Below are 27589 nucleotides of genomic sequence, written 5' to 3'. Positions count from 1 at the left end.
GTTTCCTTCTCTCGCATTAGCTGAGGCTTCCTCTCACCCTTGCGAACCTCAGAGATGACTCTGACTGCTGCCTCTTTCACAGAGGAAAAGCGATTTACATGACAAAAGGATTCCAATACATTTTTATCCTGTTTTGTCATTATTGAGCTTACATCATAGAAGGGGTAAAATCATCATACAATTAGCTTTCTCTCAGCATGAGGCAGGCACAGGAGTTTTTGTCTATTGAAGGGAAGGATACCCTTCAAGGCCCTTCGGTGAGGAATGACTCATTTTATGTCCTGGTCTCTCTGAAATAAAACACAGCACAAGTGCTTGATGTTTCCAAAGGCTTTTACTTAGAAGCAGATAATGGGCAATTACTTACAGCAACATAGCAGCATTGGCTGGCGTCTATCAATAAGGTTCAACCCTTTCCTTCTCCAGACCTGTAATCGACCGGTCAGGTATTACAGTCTCAGCTTTCTGTGGCAACTTGGATTCCAAACAAGTAGAAAAATCCCTCTGTCATCAGAGAACAAGTTCCATTTGCTCCCAGCCCAATTGGTCATAGAAAACCCAAAGCCTCACTCAAATCATAGATCTAAGAAAGCTTGAGGACTGGTAGCTAAGATTCAATGCCATGATACAGGGGTTGACTCAAGAAGGGTTTAGATTGGGACCCCAGAGTTTACCCCTAAAAGAAGAACTGGTTCCTTATCAGCTGCAAGGGCCTCACAAAAAGGACATATTGAGACTGGATAGAGTAAATCGTGGGATGGTGCTATTTGTTATGCATCCCCAATACTGTGTGCAGCAATGGTGCAGTCCAGGTTTTTATATACTGATCCACACATTTTTCTATTGGGGAGTTGAGACAGTTGTGTGGAAAGGAGGTTCTGAGAATAAGGATGGTAATGGAATTCAAAAGAGCATGAGATAAACACATACGCATGATGGAGACAAAGAAAAGGAAAACCCGCGTTGACTGGAGTTACTGCACAGAGCAGCAATTAATCTAAAAGATTGCTGGGCAGACTGGATGGACCGCTTGGGTCTTTTTCTGCCGACATTTACTGTGCTAGTATGTTAGGCACGCAGGCAACAAGGTGTTGCTGTGCGTTTGGTAGGAGCTGCAGACGCAAGGACTATGGGTTCGTAGTCTCTAGTTGCTATTTTGAAGGATCTGGATTTGAGAAGTGAGTCGGAAGCTTCAAGTTCCTATTTTAACTCTTCACTTTTGCGTTTTGCATTTTTTCCTGCTATAGGTTTATCATAATAGGTTCTGGAAACCACATTAGTTCTGTTGGTGGGTTTTTTTGTGAGACTGAAGGAGTTTTGCATGAATTCATCATTTTTGGGAGCTGCAGGCAATAGTACCCCTCAGGTACAAACATCAGGAAGAATGAAGAGGAGATTGAGAAGGAGAGTGCACTTCTGGCACAACAATGGAGACAGAGCAAGCCCATTGTGAGCACGGATACCAGGAATTGTCTCAGAGTGTAGGGGAGCCCTAGGACCATTCACTTAGACAAGTCATTCAATTTAATCCTGAGAGGGATTTTGCAAGTGTTTAAGGTGAAGGCTCCCATGTGTAACCCTTTGCGGTTTCCTCTAGGGCCATAAAAGTATTTGTTCTTCGGGGCTTCTCTTTCCATACTATTCCCTCTCGTTTCAGATCCCAGGGGGAGAGTTCGCGCTGTGGAGGGAAGGCCCAAGTGGTGGAGTATCTCTCCTTTAATGTGTGATTCTTTCTAGCACGAAATTTTTCTCGGAGACAGAAAGGCTGGACACAGTAAATAAAAAATATCTATCATAGTCCAGCATACTTCCCACAACTGAAACTATTTCCATAGTCTCTCTGAGGATTAGCTTGTATCCTTCTCTCCAAGTCCTGAGGGGGAACTTGTCACTTTTTACTCATCAGTGTCCAAGCCCCAGACTATAAGGGGAATCCTATTGGGGCATCCCAAAGCACAAAAAGATCCTCCCTGAACCCAAAGTTCTACCTCTTGCCCACAGCCTGTGTCCTGGTCCATTTGGGGTGGGGATCTGGTTAGGCGTCTCCAGATCCTGTACTCTCTTTCCACTCTATGTGACTTCTCGGAAGGAGAAGGCTGACATTTCCAGGCTTGAACAAAATTCTCCATCTTTTAACCCCAGTTCTGTGAGGAAGGGTGGGGGAAAAACCTCCACACTAGCAAAAAAGGGGAAAACCCCAAATTCCTCAAAATCCAAAAATCCCACACTGGGCACTGCTGTCACTGCTTTGCTTCTTCTAGGCAGTAGAGGGGTAGCTCGCAGGTCTCCAGCCCCTGCCCTCAAGATTGTGGCTTGTCCTTCTCCCAAAGCACAGGGTGGTTCCAGAATCTGATTAAAAGTCTCCAAAAACCTCTCTCTTCCAAAATGAGGCAGACAGGGAGCATACTGATGAGGAATGGTCTCTGAATGCAGGAAAAATACCAGGTTGGGTTAGTAGAACCAAACTCATAAGGGTGAAAGGAAAAATAGCTCCTGACTCTTCCAGAGCCAACCAAAATGACTATGCTCTCTATATCTTTAGCTCCTCCTTATGCCCTTGGGATAGGCAATCACAGTCAGCTCATTGGAAAGACTGAAAAGGAATGGAAAATCCCACTAAGTTGCCATTTATTTATTTATTTATTTGACAATTTTTAGATACCGTCGTTTGGGGTGCCATCACAATGGTTCGCAACTCACATAAAATAGAAATTACAATCTTATCAGACAATTAATTATAAAATAATAATAAAAAAATAAAATACTCAGTTAAATATTAATATCAAAATAAAACTTAAAAACAATCTTAATTTAAATAAGAACTCTAAAACATAATAGAGAGAAAAGGCTTAATAAAGTAACATTGTAAATCCTAAAACTTAATAAAAAAACCACTCATTTGCTCTTTACAACTCCTTCCGATTGCTTAAAAGCCTGTGTAAAGTTTGGGAAAATAAGATTATAGATCTTAAAACTTGATAAAATGCCTGACCTTAAGGAACCTAGAGCCATCTAGCTGCTAAGCGAAGGCTACACATGTAACAGAAAGATAAGGCTCCATCTTGCATAAGGATTCATCTCCCAGGACTCGTACATTGTATTAGAATGTCACTGTTCTAAATAATGTTTCTGTAACTTTATTTCTCGTTAGAACCCCAAGCACTGTCCCAGAGAGATTATTTAAGGCTATTACCAAGACCCACATCAAAGGGACCTAGAAGAGAGTTCTAACAAAGCCCAAAGGGACCTCCCTGGGCTGCGTCAGTGCCCAGGAAGTTTGTAATGACCCCCACCTCGTCAGTGCAGGGATGCAGGGCTGGAGGCTGGGGGTGCTGCGCCAGATCTACAGGTACTGCGCTGTCATAGTGCATCCGCAGAACCAGGGTAAAGGAAATTAGAGCCTGCCTGCCTCCCGTCTATGGATGGGATGGAGAGAGGGGGCAGGAGGATTGCAGAAGGACAGCGCAGTTCAGAAGAAAGGGAAGGCAGTGTGAGGTGGAAGGCAGTGTGTGCGATCCCTGTAGCACCCCCGCCACTCGCACAGGTCTCCGTGGGTGAGGCCCGGCAGCGCTAAATTTCTGTTCTATTGCTACTGCTACAGCCACAGCCACAAAAGGAAGGGACTGATGCTGCAGGGGAAAGTAGCCAGGAGGGGGCGCCATTGGGACTGGGGGGGGGAAGGAAAGGGATTATGCCAGGGGGTGGAGGTAGATTTTTTTAATGGGATGAGAGGGGAGAGGGAATGGAAGATGATTATGTCAGGGTCGTGGGGGGAGCAGAAGAGAAAGTGATGTTGTGCATTGACTGAATGTCACTACATGCCACGGCTCACAGGGGCTTCCCTTCAGCCCCCATATTCCTGTCCGCAGCTTTTCCCTGCCTCCCTTACCCCTGTGTGAGCTCACTTTGTTGCACAGGACCAGTCGGGCAGTGTGAGCTGTTTCTACCATGAGAGTGGCCTGTCCCGCTGCTCCTCCTCCTGCCGGCTGCAGTGGGGAGGCAGAGAAGAGCCGGGGATATGGCAGTGTGGGGAGGGAAGACTGAGAGCGCCAGGAATCAGAGGGTAAGAGGGAGACCTACCGAGAGGGGGGGGGAGGGGCAGAGAGAGGGAAATTGTACATAGATGGGTGGGGGGAATGGATTTGGGGGACAGGGAGAGCAAGAGAAGACATGGGATGGGAGTATTAAAGCAGAAGAGAGGATCCAGGATAGAGGGAGAGAACCCGAGATGGGAAGGGAAGGACAAAGGGAGAGGGAGGACCAGAGATCGAAGGAGAAAGGACTAGCGAGGGGAGAGGACAAGGGCTGGTGGGACAGAGAGGCCCAGATTTTAGATGAAGGGGACGCCAGGGATTGGAAGTGGGGCAGATTTTATCTGGGCAGGAAGGAGGTCAGGGGTAAAAGAGATGTGAGGAGAGAGGGAGGAGGTGAAAGGACTTGGCTATTGTTTGGAGGGAGAGGTTGAGAATAGGAGGAAGATGGGACTATGTATTGCTGGAGGGAGAGGGAGATAGGATCCATGATGAGGGAGAGAAAGAGGACCAGGAATAGAGGAAAGGACTGGGAATATGGAGGAGAGGAAGCGGCAGAGAGGACAGGGAGTGAGGATGTTTATTTTAAAGAAAGTTGGCCTGTTTTGTTTATTCAAATGAGTTAAACCTATTGTAATGCGCATATTTAAATGTTTCTGAACTAATGCTGCTCACTTAGCATTGCTATTTTGTCTACAAGAACTTTGAAATAAATAAAAGATGGAAAGGAACCAGAAGGATGAGAGCACTAGGGATGGCAGGGAATGGAGAGGGAGGGGTGGGAGCGGGCCAAGGAAGGAGGAGGAGGACTGGAAAGAAGGAAAGCAGCAGGAGAATGGGATAGCGAGAAGGGAGAGAAAGTACTAAAATAGCTGGCGCAGAAAGAACCGACAGAGCTGTAAAAAAAGAGAACAAGGAAAGAGGAACCGAAAACCAAGCAGTAAAGAAAGGAACAGAACGAGAAAGAGAGACCCCGAGCCAGAACAGGAAGCTAAAGACAGCAGAGGCTGGAAGCTTGGAACCAGGCCGAGCGCTGATGTCTGTGTCTGTCAAACAGATCCCAGGCTTGCAATGCTCTGAAAAAAGCTGATGTGGCTTTCTGGAATCTATTTCCTGCCTGTGTGGGACACGTCCCAGATGGGTAAAACTGGGAAGCTAATATTTTGTGGTAATAAAGCTTAAGAGATTCTCAGGCGGTCAGAAGGTTGCATAAAACTCTTCCTGAGGTGTGCAGTCTATGGCCTGCAGGATGCTGCCGTCTGGCCCTTGACAGGGATCTGTGCCCTGGGCTGCCCGCTTGGACATGATTCTCATTGCTGGCCATTAGATCAGCAGAAAGGTCCTGCAAAGAACACACAAGCTTTCAAGACCACACTAGCCCTCGCTTCAGTGATCAAAATTATGTCAAACCTGGAGGGAGGAAACTGCCCTGTCTGACACCTTCTTCCCCCAAAGCTCACGGACAGGATGTAGAAGAGACCTCCCCAACAAATAAATACAGCCCAGCTCTAGGAAGGAATCTCTTCCAAGCACAACTGTTAAAGAGAATTAACTTCTCATGCTGCACCTGTTCTGTGGTGGGGCAGTGTGTGTGTGACAGAGAGGGAAGCTTGCACTGCTGCTGCTGCCTGTGCTGTGGTGGGGCAGTGTGTGTGTGTGTGTGTGTGTGTGTGTGTGACAGAGAGGGAAGTTTGCACTGCTGCTGCTGCCTGTGCTGTGGTGGGGCAGTGTGTGTGTGTGTGTGTGTGTGTGAGAGACAGAGAGGGAAGCTTGCACTGCTGCCTGTACTGTGTTAGGACAGTGTGTGTGTGTGTGTGACAGAGAGAGAGTGAGAGAGATGTAGCTTGCACTGTTGCTGCCTATGCTGTCTCTCTTCTATGATGGGGCAGTGTGTGTGTGTGTGTGTGTGAGTGAGTGTGTGTGTGTGTGTGTATGAGAGAGAGAGAGATGTAGCTTGCACTGTTGCTGCCTATGCTGTCTCTCTTCTATGATGAGGCAGTGTGTGTGTGAGTGTGTGTGTATGAGAGAGAGAGAGAGAAAGAAAGAGAGATCTAGCTTGCACTGTTGCTGCCTATGCTGTCTCTCTTCTATGATGGGGCAGTGAGTGTGTGTATGAAAAGGAGGGAGCCTGTGCTGTGGTGAGGCAATGAATGTGTGTGTGAGAGAGAAATGTTCATTGCTGTTACCTGTGATCACATTTGTCTTCTTTGAATTGTACAGTTCCTGTATCATAGTAAAATCCTGTTTCATTTTTTTTGGTGCAGGGTTTTCTTGCAGCCTAGCACCACTCTGGGAAGTTAAGTTTGTAAACATTTCAGCCTGGACGGGCTCCTGCGCTTTCTTTGACTGTACGTATAAATGGAAAACAAATTCAGCTGAAAAGGAACTCCAGAATGTGTCATGGATTCGCGATCCAGTCTACGAGGAGAAGGACTGGAAGGGGACCGTAGTGTATCACTCTGTGCCCAGTGTAACTGTCAGCTCCAACTACACAGACCGTGTGTCATTCCTCGGGGACATGAAAAGTAACTGTGGCTTGATAATAAAGGATTTACGGAAGGAGGATGAAGGGTGTTATGGCATCCGATTAATGTCGAAAAGTGGCAAGTGGATGTCAATGCCCTTCCTGAGTCTTAATATCACTGGTAAGACTATTACTACTTACAAATACACATAGCAGACAGATATTTCCTCTCTGTGGAGTTCACTGTGAGGTCTAGACACTTACAGGATGAAGAAGAGATCACAAGAAATTTAAAGTGGTTAAAATAAACAAGACTAATATTAGAGAGAGTCAGGGTTTAAGATTTCAAAGTAGCCTGAAGAAGGTGGCTTGTAGCCTGGATAGCCACAGAGGGAGCATGGCGCGCTGAATCAGGAAGTAATGCTGAAAGCGAGGAATGAGGAGTAAGACCTCTTTTATGCAAACCCCTGGGCCACTATTCATTCATTCATTCATTCATTATCTTGTATCTGCCCAGAGCATCTTACCTTGCCTGGTAGGACTCAGAAATTGGGGAACCCCTATAAGCCCATAGTGGCAGTACCCCAAGGTAATGTTCCGAGCACGCTCTGTTTTCTGTGCGGAGATCTGCGTCAGCACATGTTGAGTGGAGTCATCCGCTAAAGAGCAGAGAGGGAGAGATGCCGCTGGCACCATGGCAGGGGAAGACAGGCCAGGCCCTTGGGAGAAACATGAGACCTCATTAATGGAGAATGTCCAGCAGGAAGTGAGTAATAATGAGATCCCTCGATGCAAAACAATCAAGATATATGGAGCTCCTTGCTACATTTATGTGCAAGTGGGGGGAATCGAGTGGGGAAGGAGCAAAGGGCTCGGTAGACTCCAGAAAGCCAGGAGAAGCAATCCTTACGCTCTTGGAGAGGATGAATGGGATTTCAGTAATATTTATTTTTTTGAATGGTGAACTTTAATTAAAAATGGCGCACTCACTACTCTTGTGATAAGCAGCATGTAAATGAGCTTCCTGTGCAAATAATCAGACCAGTTTTAGAAACGCCAAGAGAGCTAAACACACAGGGCCCAATATTCAAACACATTCAGCGCTATTTAGCCAGCTAAGTGGGACTTTGCAGCTAAATAGCAGTCGCTGAATATGTGCCTATGTTCAGCGGCTGCTGCCCAGCATATAAATCCCTTATATGGCTGAAAGTTGCACGCACAGAAAATAGACGAGGACTGAGCGGATTTGGGGCGGAGAGAGTTAGCCGTATAATTTATACTCATTAATATAATTTATACAACTAACTACCGATATTCAGTTTAGAGCAGCTGGACATAATTATCCGGCTAAGTGCGTATATATATACGCATCTATTCAGTGGCTTCGCCGTCCCGCTGAATATGCATCGTAGCTTAGCCGGTTATGTTCTAACCAGCTACGTTACTTTCACGGGCAGCTTTGACTATCTACTCCCGAATGGCCACTTGCGCAAGATACCAAGTACCTGAAGACCTTTCCGGATAAGCCGCTGAAGGGATGGTCTCAGGAGCTGAGGATGTTTCAGCTGCCCTGCGAATCATTAGATCCCGGACGTGCCGCCGCCTCTGGTTACATGTCTGCCCCTCTTTCTTTTGTTAGGTTTCCTTTTGTTTAGTTTTTTCCCAGTTTTCGATTTAGTGTGCACTGTTTGAGTTGTACTAGTGCGCACTAACTCCAGTAGCTTTATTGATTTGGATTTCTGTTCTGCCTTTCCGATTACATCCAGGTCCTGTGGGTATTTCCCTGTCCTCGGAGGACTCGCTATCTGAGGCAGTGGAGGGGGAAGCGACTTGCCCAGGGTCACAAGGAGTGGCGGAGGGTTTAAATCCTGGTTTCCTTACTTCGTAGCTTGCTGCTATAACCCTCTACTCCATACAAATTTGTGAATTTTTTTATCATTTTAATTTAGAAACAAATGGGGTGTCGACCGGACCCAGAGCTGGGCGGTGCTCCAGGCCCATCTTAGGCAGCCCATAACAGATCTTGCGACAGCTACAGGGAGGTCCAAGGGTGGGGTCCTGCTCCCCACCAGACCACCAGGGCCTGTTTTCAAGGGTGGGGGGTATAAACCCCAGGCATTTTGCTATTTGTTGGGGGATAGGGGCTTGGGGGGGGGGGGGGGCAGGAGGTTGGGATGTGGCTTTTATTGTGATGGGGGGCTTGGCTTTTGCTGGGGGGGAGGGGAGAGGAAAGCAATTCTTGCACAAATGGAAGGGTTTAGGGCAGTGATGGTGAATTCCAGTCCTCGAGGGCCACAAACAGGCCAGGTTTTCAGGATATCCACCATGAATATGCATGAGATAGATCTGCATATACAATGGAGAAGGGGCATGCAAATCTTCCTCATGCATATTCATGGTGGATATCCTGAAAACCTGGCCTGTTTGTGGCCCTCGAGGACTGGAGTTCACCATCATTGGTGTAGGGGTAAGAAGCGGGACATCACGGCACACTTTAAAATTGCTTTTGGGTTTTTTTTCAGGGGGTCACCGCCACCTCCTAGGCAGTGGGGGGTGGGCAGGGATCTAAACTGACCTTCCCAGGGGGGGCTTTTTGCACTTTGCAGAGACGAGTTTGGGCCTCTGGGACCTTTAAGTCGACGCCTGGAGACATCAGGAGGTACTTTAGCTTCCTGATGCCTCCAGGGAAAAGTTTGCTAACTTTTCCTGCAATAACTCGGCTTCAACCAGTCGTTTGATTGCATTTGCATCAAATTAACTATGTGTGAGCTGCTTTGTATGGATAATTTTGCATGCAAATGCATGCAAAGCAGCTTTTCATATAGGGGATAGTTTTGGACTAACTATTGCACGATATCATGGAATATAATTGTGATATGGCTCTTTCCCATGATAAGCAGAGTTTATCGTGCATTATAGCCATATCGCGGCTTAGTAAATGACCCCCTAGTAAACGTAGCCAAATTCTCTCTAAAATGTTGGCCTCTTTTTGGCCCTACTTTTAATATTAAATAATAGGGTGGGAAAAATTTAAAATTTCACTTTGTTTTTTGTTTCATTTTTGGGGGGGTTTCGCCACAAATTTTGTTTCATGTAATGTGTGTTTCGTTTCTTTAGTTTAAAAAAAAAAAATGAAATAAGCATTAAAAAAAACCACCATAAAAACAGAAAAAAAAGGGGGATCCCAAGGCCTCCCGTGCCCCACCCACCCTGAAAAATGCCTGGGCCAGGATCCTCCGTAGCTCCCACTTACCCGGGTCTGGGGAGATCTGCAGATGAGGCCTAGGAGCAGGCAAGGTATCCGGATATTCAGCAGGACTTATCCGCACAAGTCTGCTGCTGCAAACCCTCGGATGACCTTAGGTTCCCAGCTGCACCTGGATACGCTCAGGACGGGCATTTTTCTGACCCGCCCTATGTGCATAACTTCAGCCGGCCAGTGAGCAGTATCTCTGCGCACTGCTAACCTTCAGCCCTGCCCCTGGAAAGCCCCCCGCCCCCCACACACTGCTCAGTGGGTCGTAATATTCAGATCTTGGCTCTTGTCCAGCGAACTCCAAAGGTTCGCCAGACCGAGCCTCTGAATGTCTGTGGTGATCTTCTGCCAGTTCATCAACCTTTTAGCACTTGTCTCCTCTGGGAAGCAGTAGAGGTTGCAGGCCACTTGCTGGTTTTTGGGTTTTGTTTAGAAGATTTACCACTGCTGGATATTGCCCTGTGAGTAAGAGCTATGGCTGAGGTTCAGGGTAAATCTGTAGCGGCTTCTGAAGGGATGGGGCTGGAATCCTGAGGGCTCAGGGGTTGCAGGACAATGAGCCCACATAAAAAACAAACCTGAATCTGAGAAAAGGTTCGCTGCTCCCCCCCGTCACCCTCCTCTCTCTTTCATTCTCCACCACCACTGAAGTTCAGTTCCCTGTACGTACCCGGATCAGTCCAGGCTGCTGGGTTTTGCCTCCCTTCCAGCAGATGGAGACAGAGAAAAACTTGAAGAGCACCCCCTCTTAACCCGGTGAGCCACCTGCATCTCCTCGGTATTTCTCTGTCTCCAGCAGATGGAGGTGGTGCAAAACCCACAAGAAAAAAGACAAAGACAATGAGAAATCACGCAGGACAACAGGAAGTGGACATTCCTCCCAGGGGGTCGGCAGGTCCTGGTGGGACCACCCCCCCTGGTAGCAGGTCAGGCACAGCAGGGGTTGGATACCCCATGAGGCTCCCCAATCTAGTCAGGCGCCAGGAGTGATTACCGGTGGTCCGGTCCCTCCCCCAGCCCGGATCTGGAGCAGCCTGTGTGCCGTGATAGCAGTCTTTTCCTTTTTTTTGGTTTACTCCTTGAGCGAGTTTCTTTTTCGGCTCTTATTTGCTGCACGGCTGTGCGAGGCTCTTTTCATTCCGAGGCTGTGCCGGGGGCTGCAACCGCCTGTCAGGTCCCGGGAGTTCCTTGCCTGAGTTTACTTTCGCGGTGGCGCCATGCCCACGCGCTCCCCAGCGTCCGCGCTGCGCTCTGCACGCTGCTCGGCACGCAGGGAGGCCGCGTCTCGGCTCTCCCGCACGGGCCTGTGCGCTTGTGGCTTCCCTGGCAGGGAGGGATCTTCGGGGGCTGCATCGGGGGTTAGTGGCGAAGTCCCTCGGTGCGGGCAAACATTCCACTCGGCAGGAGGCAGGGGCCAATCTGTTCCCGCTAAGCGCGGGAACGGCGGGATCTCCCGCCAGATCTCTCCCCTGCTCTTCCGAGCCCCGAGAGCCCTCAGGACTTGCTGCCCGATCTTTTTGATGTGGATCCCGTTCCCCTGGAGGGGGCTTTGGGAGGCCCAGCTGTTTTTACTCCAGGCTTTGAGTTCTTAAAGCACTAAGCATGCCCAGCTAGCCAGCTGCAGCAAAGCAGTGGGTCACCGCTCGGGCGGCCAGAGGGGCCTCCCAGGAAGGCTGGAGCCGCAGTGATCTCTAGGGCCCGGAAGCTTCGTGACCCCCCCATGCAAGGGAGCTTTGAGCCCTACCCAAGGGCGCCTCGGACCTCAGAGGTCAGCCTGACACTGCCTTGGTTCTTCCGCCCGTCTCGGTTCCTCACCTGGAGGGAGTCGACCCAAAGGTCGATCGCCTGGCCCTCAGGGAGGAGTTGGACCCCCTCGTTCTGCATGTCCTAACAGAATTAGGAATTGAGTTCCCTCCAGAGGTCTCGGCACAGGATTCGGTAGATCCAGTCCTTGCTGGTTTGCGAGGTACAGGCAAAGTTTTCCATCATATGCTTCAGCAGTTATTGGTCTGGAGTTGGACTTGAGAGTGGGCCAGGCTATGGACAAGCTTTACCCTTTGCCCCAGGAATCCGTGCAGCTTTTGAAAGTTGCAAAGGTAGATGCCTCCTCTGTGTCAGCCATCCCAGAACAGACCACTATTCCAGTGGCAGGGGCGGTGGCCCTTAAGGATCTCCTGGACAGGAAGCTCGAGGCACATCTCAAGTGGAGATTTGAAGTCTCGGTCCTTGGCATTCGGGCTGCTGTTTGTAGCAGTTTTATGCTTCGGGTCAGCCTGAGATGGGTGCAGCAGCTGCAGGCTACCAGGGACCTGCCGCCTCAGGACTCAGCACGGGTAGAGCACGTGGAGGCGGCGGGAGTGTAGGGTGCAAATGCTTTTTATGACCCCCTTCATATCTCCTGCAAGACGAAAGATGCTGCAGTCTCGGCAAGGAGACTCTGATAGTTGATTAAATCTCAGGGCGACAATACAGTCAGAACAAACCTAAGGCATGGAAATGCTTTTTTCTGACCTGCTCTCGTTTCCGGGGGCAGAGACACTTCCGATAGCGCAGAGCCCTTGCTCCGGGTCAGTGGCAAGCCTCAGAGAGGTCTTTTTTCCTTTCGAAGCCGTGGACCAACTCGAGAAGGCATCGGCCAGGCATCCTTGTGGCCCAGGTCTTCCCAATGAGATGCGGAGGGCCCATTCCTCCATCCCAGCTGTCCCTGCTTTTTCAAGGAATGGGCCAAGATAACATACGACCAGTGGGTTCTAAGCATCATAGAACACGGCTATGCATTGACCTTTGCTCAGCCTCTCCGAGACCTATTCATGTCCTCTCTATGTCCTCTCTATGTCCTCTTAAAAAAAAGCAAAAGCAGATTATTCGGCAGACCCTCCACAGGCTAGAAAGCCTCAGCCCCTCATTCCTGTTCCGCAGGGAGAGTGGAATATGGGGCGTTATTCCATCTACTTCGTGGTACTGAAAAAGGAAGGCTCTTTCTGCCCGATCCTGGACCTGAAAAAGGTAAACAGGACCCTCAAAGTGCCGCATTCTCGGATGGAGACCCTGCGGAGGTCCACAGTGGGGAGATCTTGGCTTCCCTGGCTCTGACGGAAGCATATAGGGATTCACAAAGATCACCAGAAGTTTCTTAAGAACATAAGAACATAAGAAATTGCCATGCTGGGTCAGACCAAGGGTCCATCAAGCCCAGCATCCTGTTTCCAACAGAGGCCAAACCAGGCCACAAGAACCTGGCAATTACCCAAACACTAAGAAGATCCCATGCTACTGATGCAATTAATAGCAGGGGCTATTCCCTAAGTAAACTTGATTAATAGCTGTTAATGAACTTCTCCTCCAAGAACTTATCCAAACCTTTTTTGAACCCAGCTACACTAACTGCACTAACCACATCCTCTGGCAACAAATTCCAGAGCTTTATTGTGCGTTGAGTGAAAAAGAATTTTCTCCCCTAGTCCTTCTATTATTCAAAAGTGTAAATAACCGAGTCACATCTACTCATTCAAGACCTCTTATGATCTTAAAGACCTCTATCATATCCCCCCTCAGATGTATCTTCTCCAAGCTGAACAGCCCTAACCTCTTCAGCCTTTCCTCATAGGGGAGCTGTTCCATCCCTTTTATCATTTTGGTCGCCCTTCTCTGTACCTTCTCCATCACAACTATATCTTTTTTGAGATGAGGCGACCAGAATTGTACACAGTATTCAAGGTGCGGTCTCACCATGGAGCAATACAGAGGCATTATGACATTTTCCATTGTCTTCCTTCCACCTTTCTTAATGTGTGGAATACATATGGACTGCGCCTCTAGGATTGTATTTTTAAACAATGTCCAAGCCTGTTGAATACTTTTAACCTTTGCAGCTGCACCTTTCAATTTTTTCCTAACTATTTTCCTCATTTTATCAAAGTTTCCCTTTTGAAAGTTTAGTGTTAGAGCTGCAGATTTACTTATGGTCCCCCTTCCAGTTATTAGTTTTTTGTTTGTTTTTTTTTAATTCGTTATTTATTAAATTTTTAATTACAGTACAAGCAGTAACTTGCAATTGTAATTACAGATATATGTAAGAGAATAGTTTAGGAAATACAATAATATTGCAATTTTTCCCTATAACATATTCTGTATTATTAGCAAGCAAAGAAGAGAAGTGTATCAAATTAAGAGCATTTTACATGAATTAACTCAGAAAATTTGTAGACTAATTCCCCTTTTATTTTTATTTGCCATCCTTCTCAACCCCCAAAAGTGCTGTAAGTTGTTCCGGGTCAGTATATTGATATTTTTGCCCATTCAATTTTATAGCACATTTACAAGGACAATTATTAGTTTAAATTTGATCATGTTATGATCACTGTTGCCAAGAGGCCCCACCACCGTTACCTCTCTCACCAAATCCTGCGTTCCACTAAGAATTAAATCTAAAATACCTCCCTCTCTTGTTGTTCCTGAACCAATTGCTCCATGAAGCAGTCATTTATTTCATCCAGGAACTTTATGTCTCTAGCAAGTCCTGATGTTACATTTTCCCAGTCAATATTAGGGTAATTGAAATTTCCCATTATTATTGCACTGCCAAATTGGTTAGCTTCCCTGATTTCTCTTAGCATATCATCATCTGTCTGACCATTTTGTCCAGGTGGATGGTAGTATACTCCTATCACTATACTCTTACCCAACACACATGGGATTTCTACCCATATAGATTCTACTGAGCATTTAGTCTCTTGTATGATCTTTATCCTGTTGGACTCTATATCTTCCTGGACATAAAGTGCCACACTCCCACCAAGTTGAGCCTCCCTATCATTGCGATATAATTTGTACCCTGATATAGCACTGTCCCATTGGTTATCCTCCTTCCACCAAGTCTCTGTGATGCCAATTATGTCAATCTCATTCACTGCTATACACTCTAACTCTCCCATCTTACTTCTTAGACTGCTGGCATTGGCATACAGACATTTCAAAGTGTGTTTTTTGTTTGTATTAACAACCTGCTTTTCAGTTGTTAGTACAGATGTGAATCGGAATCGGTTCCGATTCCGGTTCCGATTCACATCGTTAATTTTTTTTTGTGCGGCCCGATCGCGGTTTTGTTTATTGGCTGCGCCCGAGCCGATAAACAAAAAAACCACCCGATCCTTTAAAACTGTTCCCTTAGCTTTCCCCACCCTCCAGAACCCCCCCAAAACTTTTTACAAGTACCTGGTGGTCCAGTGGAAGTCCTGGGAGCGATCTCCCGCTCTCGGGGCCGTCGGCTGCCACTAATAAAAATGGCGCCGATGGCCCTTTGCCCTTACCATGTGACAGGGTATCCGTGCCATTGGCCAGGCCCTGTCACATAGTAGGAGTAATGGACGGCCGGCGCCATCTTTAAAAATGGCACGGGCCATCCAGTGCTCCTACCATGTGACAGGGGCAGAATGCAGACGAAAGACTAAGTTGCACATTAAAGCGCTTACATAGGGCTTTCCAATAGCGGGCTGTAAACTGTGGTCCTCGATCGGAGACAATATCCTGCAGAAGGCCGTGAAGTCTAAAGATATGCTGAGCGAACAGACCAGCTAGGTCAGGGGCAGAAGGAAGTTTTGGCAAGGCAGCGAAGTGTGCCATCTTGGAAAATCGGTCCACGGTTACCCAGATGACCGAATTACCTCCTGAGACAGGAAGATCCACAACGAAATCAGTGGAGATATGTGTCCAAGGCTCCACCGGGATGGGCAATGGTTGCAACAAGCCCCTGGGCTTCCCGAGGAGTGGTTTTTGAACCGTACAAGTAGGGCATGAGCCCACAAAAGCTTGGACGTCTTGTCTCACCATTGGCCACCAGTAGAAACGGTTTAACAAATCTAACGTCCCTTTCCAACCAGCATGGCCCCCAGTGAGGGAGTCATGGGCCCAAGCAAGGACTGCTCTCCTGGAGCGACGCGGAACGATGGTCTTCTCTTGGGAGGACAACAAGGTTGCAGCAAGGCTGACTTTTTCCAGGTCCAAGATATACTGAGGTATCCGGGGTCTCTTCGACCTCAGAAGAGCGTGAGAGCGCGTCAGCTTGAACATTCTTAGAGCCGGGTCGGTAGCGTAAGGTAAATTCAAACCAATCAAAAAACAGCGACCATCGAGCTTGTCTTGGATTCAGGCGTTGGGCTTGCTTCAAGAATGCTAGGTTTTTGTGATCGGTGTAAATCGTGACTGGGTGGTTGGCTCCCTCCAACCACTGTCTCCATTCTTCCAGGGCAAGTTTCACGGCTAGCAACTCTTTGTCACCTACACAGTAGTTGCTTTCAGCCGGGGAGAATTTCTTTGAGAAATATGAACAGGGTAACAGCTGTCCAAAATCAGAGTACTGGCTCACATTGGAGGCATCAACCTCCACCATGAAGGGCCGGCTGGGATCCGGATGATGAAGGCAGGTATCTAGTAAAAAGGCTTCCTTGAGGGCCTCAAAAGCTTGGCAGGCAGAGGGAGGCCAATTTAGCGCGTTAGCGCCCTTTCGGGTGAGAGCAGTTAACGGAGCCACAATAAGGGAGTAGTCGGGGATAAAGTGACAGTAGAAATTAGCAAAGCCGAGGAAGCTTTGCAATGCTTTAAGACCCCTGGGCCGGGGCCAATTCTTAATAGCCGCCACTTTCTCAGGATCCATTAGAAAGCCTGCTGCAGAGACTATGTAGCCTAGGAACGACAGGGAGGTCTTCTCAAAACTGCACTTTTCCAGTTTCGTGTATAGGCCATGCTCCCTAAGTATCTGGAGCACTTGGCGGACATGTTGACGATGTGACGGCAGGTCCTGGGAAACATCGAGGTAAACAATTACACAGATGTTCAGAAGGTCCCGCAACACCTCATTCATCAGGTGCTGGAACACCGCCGGGGCATTACATAAGCCAAAAGGCATCACGAGGTACTCGTAATGCCCGTCTCGGGTATTAAATGCGGTTTTCCACTCATCTCCGGGACGGATTCTGACCAAATTACAGGCTCCTCGTAAGTCCAACTTTGTGAAAATCTTCGCTCCTTGAAGCCGATCAAGGAGCTCCGGGATTAACGGGAGCAGGTAGCGGTCTCGCTTGGTAATCGAATTTAGGCCTCGATATTCTATACACGGCCTCAACGAGCCGTCTTGCTGACAAAAAAGAAGCCCGCCCCTGCAGGCGACTTGGATGGGCGGATAAACCCCTTGGCCAAATTCTCTGCAACGTACTTGGACATGGCCCGGGTCTCAGGTATGGATAAGGGATAAACCCTACCTCGAGGGGGCATGGTACCAGGTAGCAAGTCAATAGCACAGTCATACGGTCAATGCTGCAGAAGGATCTCCGCCTTGGTCTTGGAGAATACATCGGTGAAGTCCTCATAAGGTGCAGGGGGACCCACAGCCGAGTGCATCAACGGAAGTGAGGGGGTCCTAGGCACCTCCATACAATTAGCTAGGCAGAAGGGACTCCATTTAGCATATCCCACTGAATCGTGGGCGAGTGTTTCTGTAACCACGGCAACCCTAGCACCACAGGGTGGACAGCCTTATCCAACACTAGGAAGGCTATCTCCTCTGAATGGATCGCCCCGGTGCGGACCGTAATGGGTGCAGTGGACAGCTGGACAGGACCAGGAAGGAGCGTCCCCTGGATCGAGGTAATTCATAATGGGACCTCCCATCTATGCGTAGGGATTCGCAACTGGGAGACTAAGTCGTGCAGGATGAAATTACCTCCGGCTCCAGAGTCCAGGAACACCATCGTCTCAAAAGAGCCTCCGGGGTATTCCAGAGTAACAGGAACAGTACATTGAGGAGCTGTAGCACAGCCTAGGAGGAGCTCCTCCCGACCTCCTAGGCGTTGGCGTTTTCCGCACGCTCTTGGCAGCGTGCCAAGAATTGACCCTTCTGGCCACAATATAAACACAATTTCAAGGAACGGCGACGTTGTCTTTCTTCAAGAGAAAGCGGGGCCCATCCCAGCTGCATGGGTTCGCTGGTGGGGACATCTGGGCGAGAGCTCGTAGGAGAGGGTGCAGATCTCGGTCCCTGAGCTGGACTATGACGAAAAGAGTGCTGCTCCTTGGCCCGTTGTTGTCGGCGGCAGTCGATACAAGCAGCCATATCGATCAAGGCATGGAGGTCTTCCGGCAAGTCTCGAGCCGCAATCTCATCATTAATGCGATCGGAGAGGCCTTCCAGGAAGATGGCCTTAAGACTACCATCCTACCAACCTACTTCCTGGGCTAAAGTTCGAAACTCCATTGCATAGTCTGCCAAGGAGCGAGTCCCCTGACGAAGTTGCAGCAGATCAGACGTAGCCATGGCTACTCGGGCGGGCTCATCAAAGGCCTGGCGAAAGTTCGTGATGAACAATTGTAAATCCGTTAGCGAAGAATCATTGTTTTCCCAAAGGGGAGAAGCCCATATCAAGGCTTTCCCATTGAGCAAGGACAGGATGTATGCCACTTTCACCGCATCCGAGGGAAACTGCCGAGGCAACAGGGAGAACCGTACGAAACATTGGTTCAGGAAGCCGCGGCAGGTCCTTAAATCACCAGCGTAGCGGGAGGGTGCTGGCAGCTGAGTCACCAATGAATCTTGGCCCTTGGGTGCTGGTTCTGGGGCAGAGGAGGCCCGGGCATCCAGTCGGGCTGACAACTCCCCTACCGAACCACTGAGGACCTCGAGGTATTGTTGCTGATACTGCAGCTGCTGGACCAACCCTGGCAGGTCCAAGGGAACAGGCGCATCCGCCGAGTCCATGGCCTTGCAATCTGTTGTGGGAGTCTCAGTTTAGTGGACCCTTGGGCCGACCTGTTGGAGACTATGACAAGATGGACAATGTCTCTGATGAACAGCGGGCCGGGAGGCAGATGTTCAGGTGGGACGTAGAAGCTCTTCACCCTGGAAGCTGGTACTCCCCCGGGAGGAGCCCGTAGGAGCCCAACCGCTGGGACTTGGGTGCCTTCACCCTTGGAAGCCGAAGCCCCCCCGGGAGGAGCCCGTAGGGGCCCGGCCGCTGGGACTTAGGCGGGTTGTGGATCAGGACAGATAACTGGAACCAGACTAGGACAGTAGCAATACTGTAACTGGGTACGGGTTCTGGAACCAGGCAGGAACTGTAGCAAGACTCGGGTACTGGAACCAGGCAGGAACTGTAGCAGGGCTCGGGTACTGGAACCAGGCAGGAACTGTAGCAGGCAGGCAGGAACCAAGCAGGTGCTGTAGCAGGAATGGAGCGACATAGCCAAGTGGGTCACTCCAGGGCACAATGCAACAGGAAACCAGAATGCTAACCCATTGCAAGGCAAGGGCTGGATGGCCGCGGTCGGCTTATCAAGGCTGCGGCGTCTGACGTCAAGAATTGGGCGGAGTCTGTACTGGCGGGAAACGGGCTACAAAGGCGCCCAGGAACAGGGCATCCCCCGGAACCTTCACGGCGGCGCTGCCCCAGCGGAGACGCCTCCAAACAGGCCGCAAGCCAGGACTCCGGAGACGGGAGCGGGTCCAGGAATCAAGAGGTAAGGGCCTGGCCGCGAGCAACAATTTATATTATTTATTTTATTATAGTTATCTTGGTTGTAATGTTGGTTTATGCTTAATCTACACAAGTTAGCTAATGTCATTTTATTGAGTTATTTTTTATTACTTTCTATGATTTGATTTATTTTATTCTATTTTATTTTATTTCAATTTTTTACCATTGTAAACCGTTTTGGTCAATTATATATTGTTAAAGATGGTATAGAAATACCATAAATAAATAAATAAATACTGAGGAGATGCAGGTGGCTTCACCGGGTTAAGAGGGGGTGCTCTTCAAGTTTTTCTCTGTCTCCATCTGCTGGAAGGGAATCAAAACCCAGCAGTCTGGACTGATCCATGGTTCTACAGGAACGAAAACTAGCAGGTAAGAACCAATTTTTCTTTCTTTCTTTCTTTAACTCTTTTTCTATACTGACCTTCATGGTAAAAACCATATCAAATCGGTTTACACAGAACGGGGGGTAAACTTTAACCATAAACAATCATTTAACAAAAGGGGCAAAGTTATTGGTTCCAGTACATTTGCATTAATCACCTATTTTACTATTTTAGATTCACCGCCTGATCCCAAAATTATTGCAGCCAAGGGCATCAAAGAGTTAGAAAAAACGACCATCACCTGCTCCGTTGACTATTACTGCCCTGACTATTCCATCAGTCTCAGCTGGGAGGGGCCTGTGAATGGCATTGATTCACTGAGAGTTCAGAGGGATAACAATGGCATAAGGACCGAGAACACACTGACCTTTACCCCATCCTGGATGGACCATAACAAGACTTTAACCTGCCGATTCTCTGACAAACAGAATAAGAGGTCCAAAAGTGAAATTCTGCTGAATGTAATCTGTGAGTTTGCATAGAATTTGGTCAGATTTTTTTTTTCTGTGTATTCCTCCTGTAAGGATTCTTTCCCTTCATACACGGTGCCAGATATCCCCCATCCCTGGTATTTTATTTTATTCTTTATATATGCTGAGCGTTGGAGTGACCTCTTGTGGCCAAGAAGAGGATGCAGCTCCACAACAGCTCCTTCCAGTGCTGCTTTGTGACTGGTCACTGGATGACCTCTTGAGGCCAGCACCTGTCTCTTTCTTCCCCTCAAGGCTCATAAGTGCTGATAAAGCAGGGGCCTGAGGCAGGAATGGATCCCAGAATTACCCTCCTGGCAGCAGAGAGTCCCCTCTCTGTCATTCATTTATCATATCCCTGTGAGGACCAAATCTCATCTCTTGTTTCAGATGCTCCTAAAATTGTCCAAATATACATTGGAAATGAGAGGGTGTTGGCAAGATCTACAAAAACGGTGAAGGAAGGGGACGCCATCATTTTACGCTGTGCTGAAGGGAGCAGCAACCCAGCAGTGTCCCGTTACAGCTGGCACAAGAATAAGAAGTTATTCCAATCTGATCCACTGCTGGAGATCCATAGTGCGGCTGTTGAGCATGCTGGGGAATACACCTGTCAAGCGACTAATGACGTTGGATACAACATTTCTGAACCCTTGAAAATTAACGTTCAACGTAAGTTCCTCTACCTCAGTGCCGTGGTTCTGTGCATTTTAACATTAGCATTACAAAGGATGGACTCAAATCAGGAGGATCGGGCGGAGCCAGTCCAGGTTTTACCGCAAAGCATTTATGGACTTGCATTTTCAGTGTTTTAGCAAAGCAGGAACTACATGTCCATAGATGCAATGGCAGTAAAGCCAGGACTTGGCAGCATCCCCCTAGTGAGAGCAGCCTAGCTATGACCTTCTGTAGAGGAGCAACCAATGCCTCAAGCAGGACAGGGTGGTCAGCCCTGGTTCTGCCATTGTCTGCACAGAATGGTGGACCTGATTTGCATAATAAAAAGCAGGATGTAGAAGTCCACGCATGGCTCAGTCTGTACAGAGAAAAATTAAGCCCCCTGGTATTCCTAAATCTACAAAAGTGTCCTAAAACACCTGGTAGTGCATGGCAGCTTCAAACTGCATCTCCAGAATCCTGCTGCTCATGGGCTCTGTCAGTTGTAACACCGATTTATACACAGTCTTAAGGGTTAATTAAATAACAATTAAAATGTAGGGCTCTGATGGCATGGAGGCGGATTCTTCTCTCTCTTACCTGCCTTTGGTCTTATAAGCTGTCTGGGATAGGGATCGCGGTGGTTCCTGAATGACTCCCGGCCAGTGGGGTTCTCAGGATATCTGCTATGAATATGCGGCGACCCCCTGGTTGGAGCCTTACACTTTGCTACAGCACCACCCTGAGTGGTGGGCTCTTCTCTGGGTGAGACATCAGGCTAGCATTTTTAGATCTGTTTTTGAAGATTCTTCTGCTTTGCTTTCCCTGGTCCACTGTGGGCTGGGCCTTGCACCCCTGGCTATACAGAATAGGAAGGGAGATGTTTCAGAGTGTTTTTTAATTGCTTAAGGATTTTTGGACATTTCGAGAAATATTCCTGGAACCCTGGTCCTGGCTCTGAGAGGGAAATCCCCTCTGCCCTAAGGAAAGGACTTGCTGATTCAACTCATACCCGGAGGTTGGACAGTAGTGACTCGCTCTAGGATGGTAAAGATAAGGCCAGAGAAGGCCTGATGACCCCAGCTCACACCCATGGATGGACAGTGAAGACTTTGTGCCTCTGTCCCAGTGTAGCTATTTTATTTAAACTTTGTATTTCTTAGTGTCTAGTCAGATGACTCCAGAGCCAGTGGGTTATGCACCTCTACCAGCAGATAGAGATGGAGCAGAGCTGACATCACAGTCTCTGTCTCCAGCAGATGGTGGACGTGCATCTCCCTACTAGGGATTGTTTCACACTTTAGAAGGAGAATGTTATGCATGCCGTCCGCGGCAGACCCATGGCACGGCCCCCTCACCTTTCTACAGTGACTCCAGCTCCTGGTTCCTCCTCGCTGGTGGCAGTGGGCCGTCAGCTCCATCTTCGGGCCTCCCCCCGATGCCTCCGGCCCTGCTGCAGTCCCCGGCATTCCCAGTCCAGCCACCACGTCCATTGCTTCTCATCGGGCCTCTCCGCGTGGCCTGCAGAGAGACACTCCCTCTCGGCGCTTTGCCCCTCCCTAGGCACGTGCGCGCAGCACTGATGTTTAAGTGGGGACCAAGGTGTGAACCTAGCCGTGGCCCCAGATGATGATGTCAATGGAGCTTTAGTATTTAAGCTCAGGCTCTGCTCCCTAGCTTTGCCTTTGCAACAGGTCTCCTTGCTGGTCGAGTACTCATTGCCTCCTAGAGATTCGTCTCACTCCTACATTCCTGTTCCTCGTTGTTCCTGGTTCCTGCCTTGCTCCATTCCTCGGATTGCCTATACGGACTTCGACTCTGCTTCGCCTGACCACACCATTGACTCTCTCTAAGCCTGGACCTCTGCTTCGCCTGACCATGTCATTGACTCTCTCCAAGCCCGAATCTCTGCTTTGCCTGACCACGCCATTGACTCTCTCCAAGCCCGGACCTTTCAGAGGACTTGACCTTTCAGTAGGTCTCAGTCCTTTCGTCCCAGACAGCCCAGGTGGGGCACGGGTTCAGACAGTGGAACATCCTGATCTTCCCAATGAAGGTTTGCCTTCCCACTTCCAGTAACTGGAGATAGGGAGACATTTCTCTCTCTTTTCTCAGCGGTGGGTCAAAATCAGATTGGACCAGTGGGTCCTGGAGGTGATACAAGAAAGATATGTGCTGGAATTTCCCAGTATTCCATGGGGCATGTTCATGGTGTCTCCCTGCCACTCCCCGCAGAAGAAGCAGGCACTGGAGTGTACACTTCAAGGCTGCTCAGTCTGAGGGCTGTGGTTCCAGTGCCCACGTCGCAAGATAATACAGGTCGATATTCCATTTATTTCATTGTTCCCAAGAAGGAGGGCTCCTTTAGTCCTAACCTGGACCTCAAAGGGGTCAGCCGTCATTTGTGGGTGACTCATTTTAGCGTGGAAACATTGCGCTCAGTGATAATGGCCTTGCAGTCGGGGGAATTTCTGACCTCCTTGGACCTGTCTGAGGCATACCTGCATTTCCCATTCAACTAGAGCACCGTTTTCTGCAATTTTCAGTTTTGGGATGCCACTATCAGTTTCGAGCACTGCCTTTTGGTCTGGCCACCACTCCCAGAATTTTTTCCAGTGTTATGGTGGTGGTGGCATGAGAAAGGATAGGATCCTAATTCACCCGTATTTGGATGACTGGTTGATTTGGGCCAAGTCTCTGGAAGAGAGCCGACTGATGACCTGCAAGGTGATCTCCCTGTTGCAGGAGCTTGGATGGGTGGTGGATCTGGCCAAGAGCAGTCTTCAGCTATCTCAGTCGCTCGAGTATCTCAGTGTTTGGTTCAACATGAAGCAGGGTAGGGTTTTCCTGCTGGAAGCTCGTATTCAGAAGTTGATGGCGCAGGTGCATCTGTTGATGAACACTACATGCCCAACAGTGTGGTCCTATCTGCAAGTATTCGGTTTGATGACGGCAATCCTGGAAGTGGTGCCATGGGCAAGGATGCACATGCATCCTCTTCAGCCTCCCTATAGTCTCATTGGAGCCTACAGTATCAGGACTATTTGGTTCAGCTTCACCTGCCGATGGAGGTCTTCTGTCAACTACCGAGGTGGTTAAAGCGGTTCATCTAAGAAAGGGAGTTTTCCTAAAATTACCAGACTGATTAGTGCTCATGACAGATGTGAGCCTCTAGGATTGGGGAGCTCACTATCAGGAACTGACAGCACAAGGGCGCTGGAGTGCAGAAGAGTGTCTCTGGAACATCAGTCGGCTGGAAGTCCGGGTAGTCTGGTTGGCATGCGTGCATTTCAGCGGCAGATTGCAGGGTCGAGCTCTCCAGATAATGTTGGACAATGCAACGTCAGTGGCTTACATCAATTGGCAGGAAGGAACCAAGAAGCCAGCAATTGTTGCAGGAGATAGAACAACTTTTGGAATGGGCAGAAGTGCATCTTCAGGAGATCTCGGGCTTGCACATTGCAGGAAAAGATAATGTAAGAGCAGATTTTCTCAGCAAGGAGAGTCTGGATCCATGAGAATGTGTATTGTCAGATGAGCCATTTCAGCTGATAGAGGATCACTGGTGCCTTCCATTTCTAGACCTGCTGGCGACTTCTTGCAATGCAAAAGTTTGATTTTTCAGTCACATGCTCTCATGCAGGAATGGCCGGAGGACAAGCTGCTGTATATGCCTTCCCCCTTGGCCAGTGTTTGACAGAATGGTTCGGCGGGTCGAAGGTCTTAGAAGGATGTTGCCTCTGGTGGTACCAGATTGGCCCAGGAGATCATGGTATGTGGATCTGCGAAAGCTCCTGGTAGACTATTTCCTCCATTTTATAGTGCACAGGAATCTGCTCAGGAAGGGACCTGTTCTTCATGAAGATCCGACTCAATTTTGTTTTATGGTATGGCCCTTGGGTGGGCTCGGATGCTGCAGCGTGGATATTCTATTGCGGTGATTGCCACCTTGCTACAAGCGAGAAAGTTCTCCATTTCCTTAGCCTATGTGCGGGTTTGGCGAGTGTTTGAGGCTTGGTGTGAAGAACAAGGCGTTCTTACTCATTTGGTTAAGAACCTGCTTATTTTGGAATTTTTGCAGGATGTATTGAATAAAAAGAGTTGGCCCTTACTTCCTTAAAAGTGCAAGTAGCGGCTCTTGCCTGTTTCAGGAGTCAGATGAATAGTGAATCCTTATTGGCTCATCCAGATGTGGCCATTTTTTGACAGGAGTGAAATATCTTCGTCCTCCCTTGCAGTTAACCTTGCCCTTGTGGAGTCTAAATCTGGTTTTGGATTTCTTAGTGGACCCTACATTTCATCCAATGCATAACCTCTCCTTGCAGTTACTGACCTTGAAAATTGTTTCTTGTGGCAAATTGTTCTGTGTTTCGAATTTCTGAGCTGCAAGGATGGTCAAGTCTAGGCAAGAGGTTAGATCCAGGTGGCAGGCAATCGTGGTCAGGTCCAGGCAAGAGGTCGAGATCTGGAGAGTCGGGCCAAGGGTGGATGAAGACACACAGAAGATACTAGACAGGATGGACAGGACAATGAAGGTTGGATGAGGAAGGCTAGAGAAGACACAGCTAGACGAGGCAAGGCTGAAGAGACAAGGCATCAGGAACACTGGAATTCAGTGGCAATGCACTGCTAATAGGCAGGAGACCTGTTGCTGAGGCAATGAGAAAGAGCGCGGGAAGGGCTTAACTAGGCAAATCCTGCTGACATCATCACTGGGCACTGCAGTGCCTTTCCCACCAAAGGCCCTTTAAATATAGGCACATACCATGCTTGTCTAAGGGAAAGGCCCAGAAGAGTTGGAAGATGGAGGTGTCCAGTCGCCGCGTTGATCTACAAGCCGCACAAAGCAGCCCCAGTCACAGGAGGCAGTGACCCAGCCACGGAGGATTTGGTGCTGCAATAGGGGTGAATGAGGAGGCTCGTGGTTCCATCCCATGATCCCCTGACTCTGACACTTCTCTAGCATGGGCAGGGCCGGTGCAAGAGTATTTGGTGCCTTAGAAAAACTTTCGGTCATTCACTCCTATCCCCTACGCCAGCACAGCGCTCCCTTCTTTGGTCCTCATGCTGCTGGGATTTTGCCACCCCCTAACATTTTGGTGCTCTAGGCGACCACCTAGTTTGCCTAATGGAAGCATCGGCCCTGAGCACAAGCCTCCTGAGGCCCCCAGCCCTTCTTCCTTCCCGGGCTTAGTGTTATCTTGAAAGCCTGTGTGCAGGGTGAGGTACCACAGGCCTTTCAGTGGGGCCAGCGCTGAGTTTTATTGCCATTTACAGCTGCTGCTGTTGTAGGCTTGGAGATTTGGGGGGGGGGGGGGGGCGGGATGTCCTTAGAAAGGACCCATCCCTCAGCTTTACACTGAGGGATGGGTTAACCTCTTGCTGCCTGACTGAGGATGACCTTCTGCTTATCTGATTTCCAACCTTTATGAGTAGAATTGGCCCTAGAAAGCCTATGGTGGTACAGGGAGAGAATTAGAAGCGGCTCAGTCTGTTCCTGCTGACCTGGAGCACTCTGGTGACCTGGTGGTGTGCTCTGCTCAGCTCAGTACACACTGTCAGCACCATGCACTGAGATTGCTATTGATTAGCAGATGGGGTGATGGAGAGGAGAGAGGAATGGAATAATATGTATCAGCTTTCTCTCTTCCACCTGCACAGGTTCTCTCTCTCCTCTACCCATCATCACCTGTCCCCGTCCACCCCCCCCAGAGATTCTCCCAGCATACTTCCCTTCCTCTCTTCCTGATCCCAGCACTCTCTTTGCTCCCACTCCCTATAAGTCACAGCTCCATCACTTATACACACCCCTCACGCTCCCTTTCACTGAGTGAGCTGCAGACTGAGCTCTGTGTGTATTGCAGCCCCTCTAGTTTCAGTGTCTGCTCCAGGCTCGCCCCACTTCTCCTGTACAAAGAGGCCCTGAGATTTCTAGTGTTTCCCCTGAGACCCTGCAAATTCCCTGAGTCTCAAGTGAAATCCTGACTGTTCCCAGTTATGCACGAGTGCAGAACTGATGCTAGAAATTCCTCTCAGAGATTAATCACTTTATGCTTCTAATGGCAGGAAATAAGTTTTGCATTTCTGCCATCCCTGAAAACAAAATCCTTTTTCACTTTCTTTTAGATACTCCAAGAGAAACCAAGATTACCATGTCTAAGACGCCGGTGAAAGAGAGCGACGACCTCACGTTAACGTGTGAAAGTTTGAGTAACCCTCCAGTGACATCCTATTCCTGGTATAAGGACCGTGTCCTGGTCCCAGATCACACTGTAAAGGAAATCCACCTCAATGAATTACACGATTCTGACTCGGGTTCTTATCGCTGTGAAGTAAGCAACGCCCTGGGTAATGGCAGTTCTCCGGCTGTGAGAGTGGACGTGATGTGTAAGTACGCAAAATCGCAAACCTAACCAAAAAGGATACAACTCCTAACCTCAGTCACTGAGGTGCAGCGACTCCCAGGGACAGATCAGAGCAGAAAGTGTCCTGAGAGACAAAGGTCTAACGCTTCACCCCCTGTGATAGAGAGAGAATGAGAGTGAGTGTAGCACCTCGCAGGCCTAGTGTGAGATATGAGGCCCGGCGCGCTGTCGTACTCTTGCATCTGATTATTGGGAATATGCAAAGAGACCTGGAAAGGTCCCAATTGGAAGGGCCTTCTCATCACAAATTAAACAGACAGTACCGCAAGTGCCACAACTTAGCACAGCACTTACGTTTTGAAAAGTAGCTTCAACATTCCCTACTTTCCTGGCAAGCACCCACATATGCTCCTCTCCTTCTCACATTCCCTGTCAC

The 27589-nt window shown here is 48.8% G+C and overlaps 1 protein-coding gene across 1 annotated transcript in view; it reads left to right on the top strand.

Moving 5' to 3' along the window:
* Positions 1–27589, top strand: part of LOC115076066 (B-cell receptor CD22-like) — a 100437-nt gene that overhangs the window by 536 nt on the left and 72312 nt on the right. Inside the window, exons 2-5 of the mRNA XM_029577179.1 lie at positions 6296–6676; positions 19836–20129; positions 20522–20803; positions 26915–27175. Of these exons, the coding sequence (XP_029433039.1) occupies positions 6296–6676; positions 19836–20129; positions 20522–20803; positions 26915–27175 (1218 nt within the window). The remainder of the gene's footprint in view (positions 1–6295; positions 6677–19835; positions 20130–20521; positions 20804–26914; positions 27176–27589) is intronic.

This window comes from Rhinatrema bivittatum, chromosome 14 (genome assembly GCF_901001135.1).
Source record: "Rhinatrema bivittatum chromosome 14, aRhiBiv1.1, whole genome shotgun sequence".
Lineage (NCBI taxonomy): Eukaryota > Metazoa > Chordata > Amphibia > Gymnophiona > Rhinatrematidae > Rhinatrema > Rhinatrema bivittatum.
Note: the sequence above shows the minus strand (reverse complement) of the source record. Positions and strands in the feature narration are given on the sequence as shown.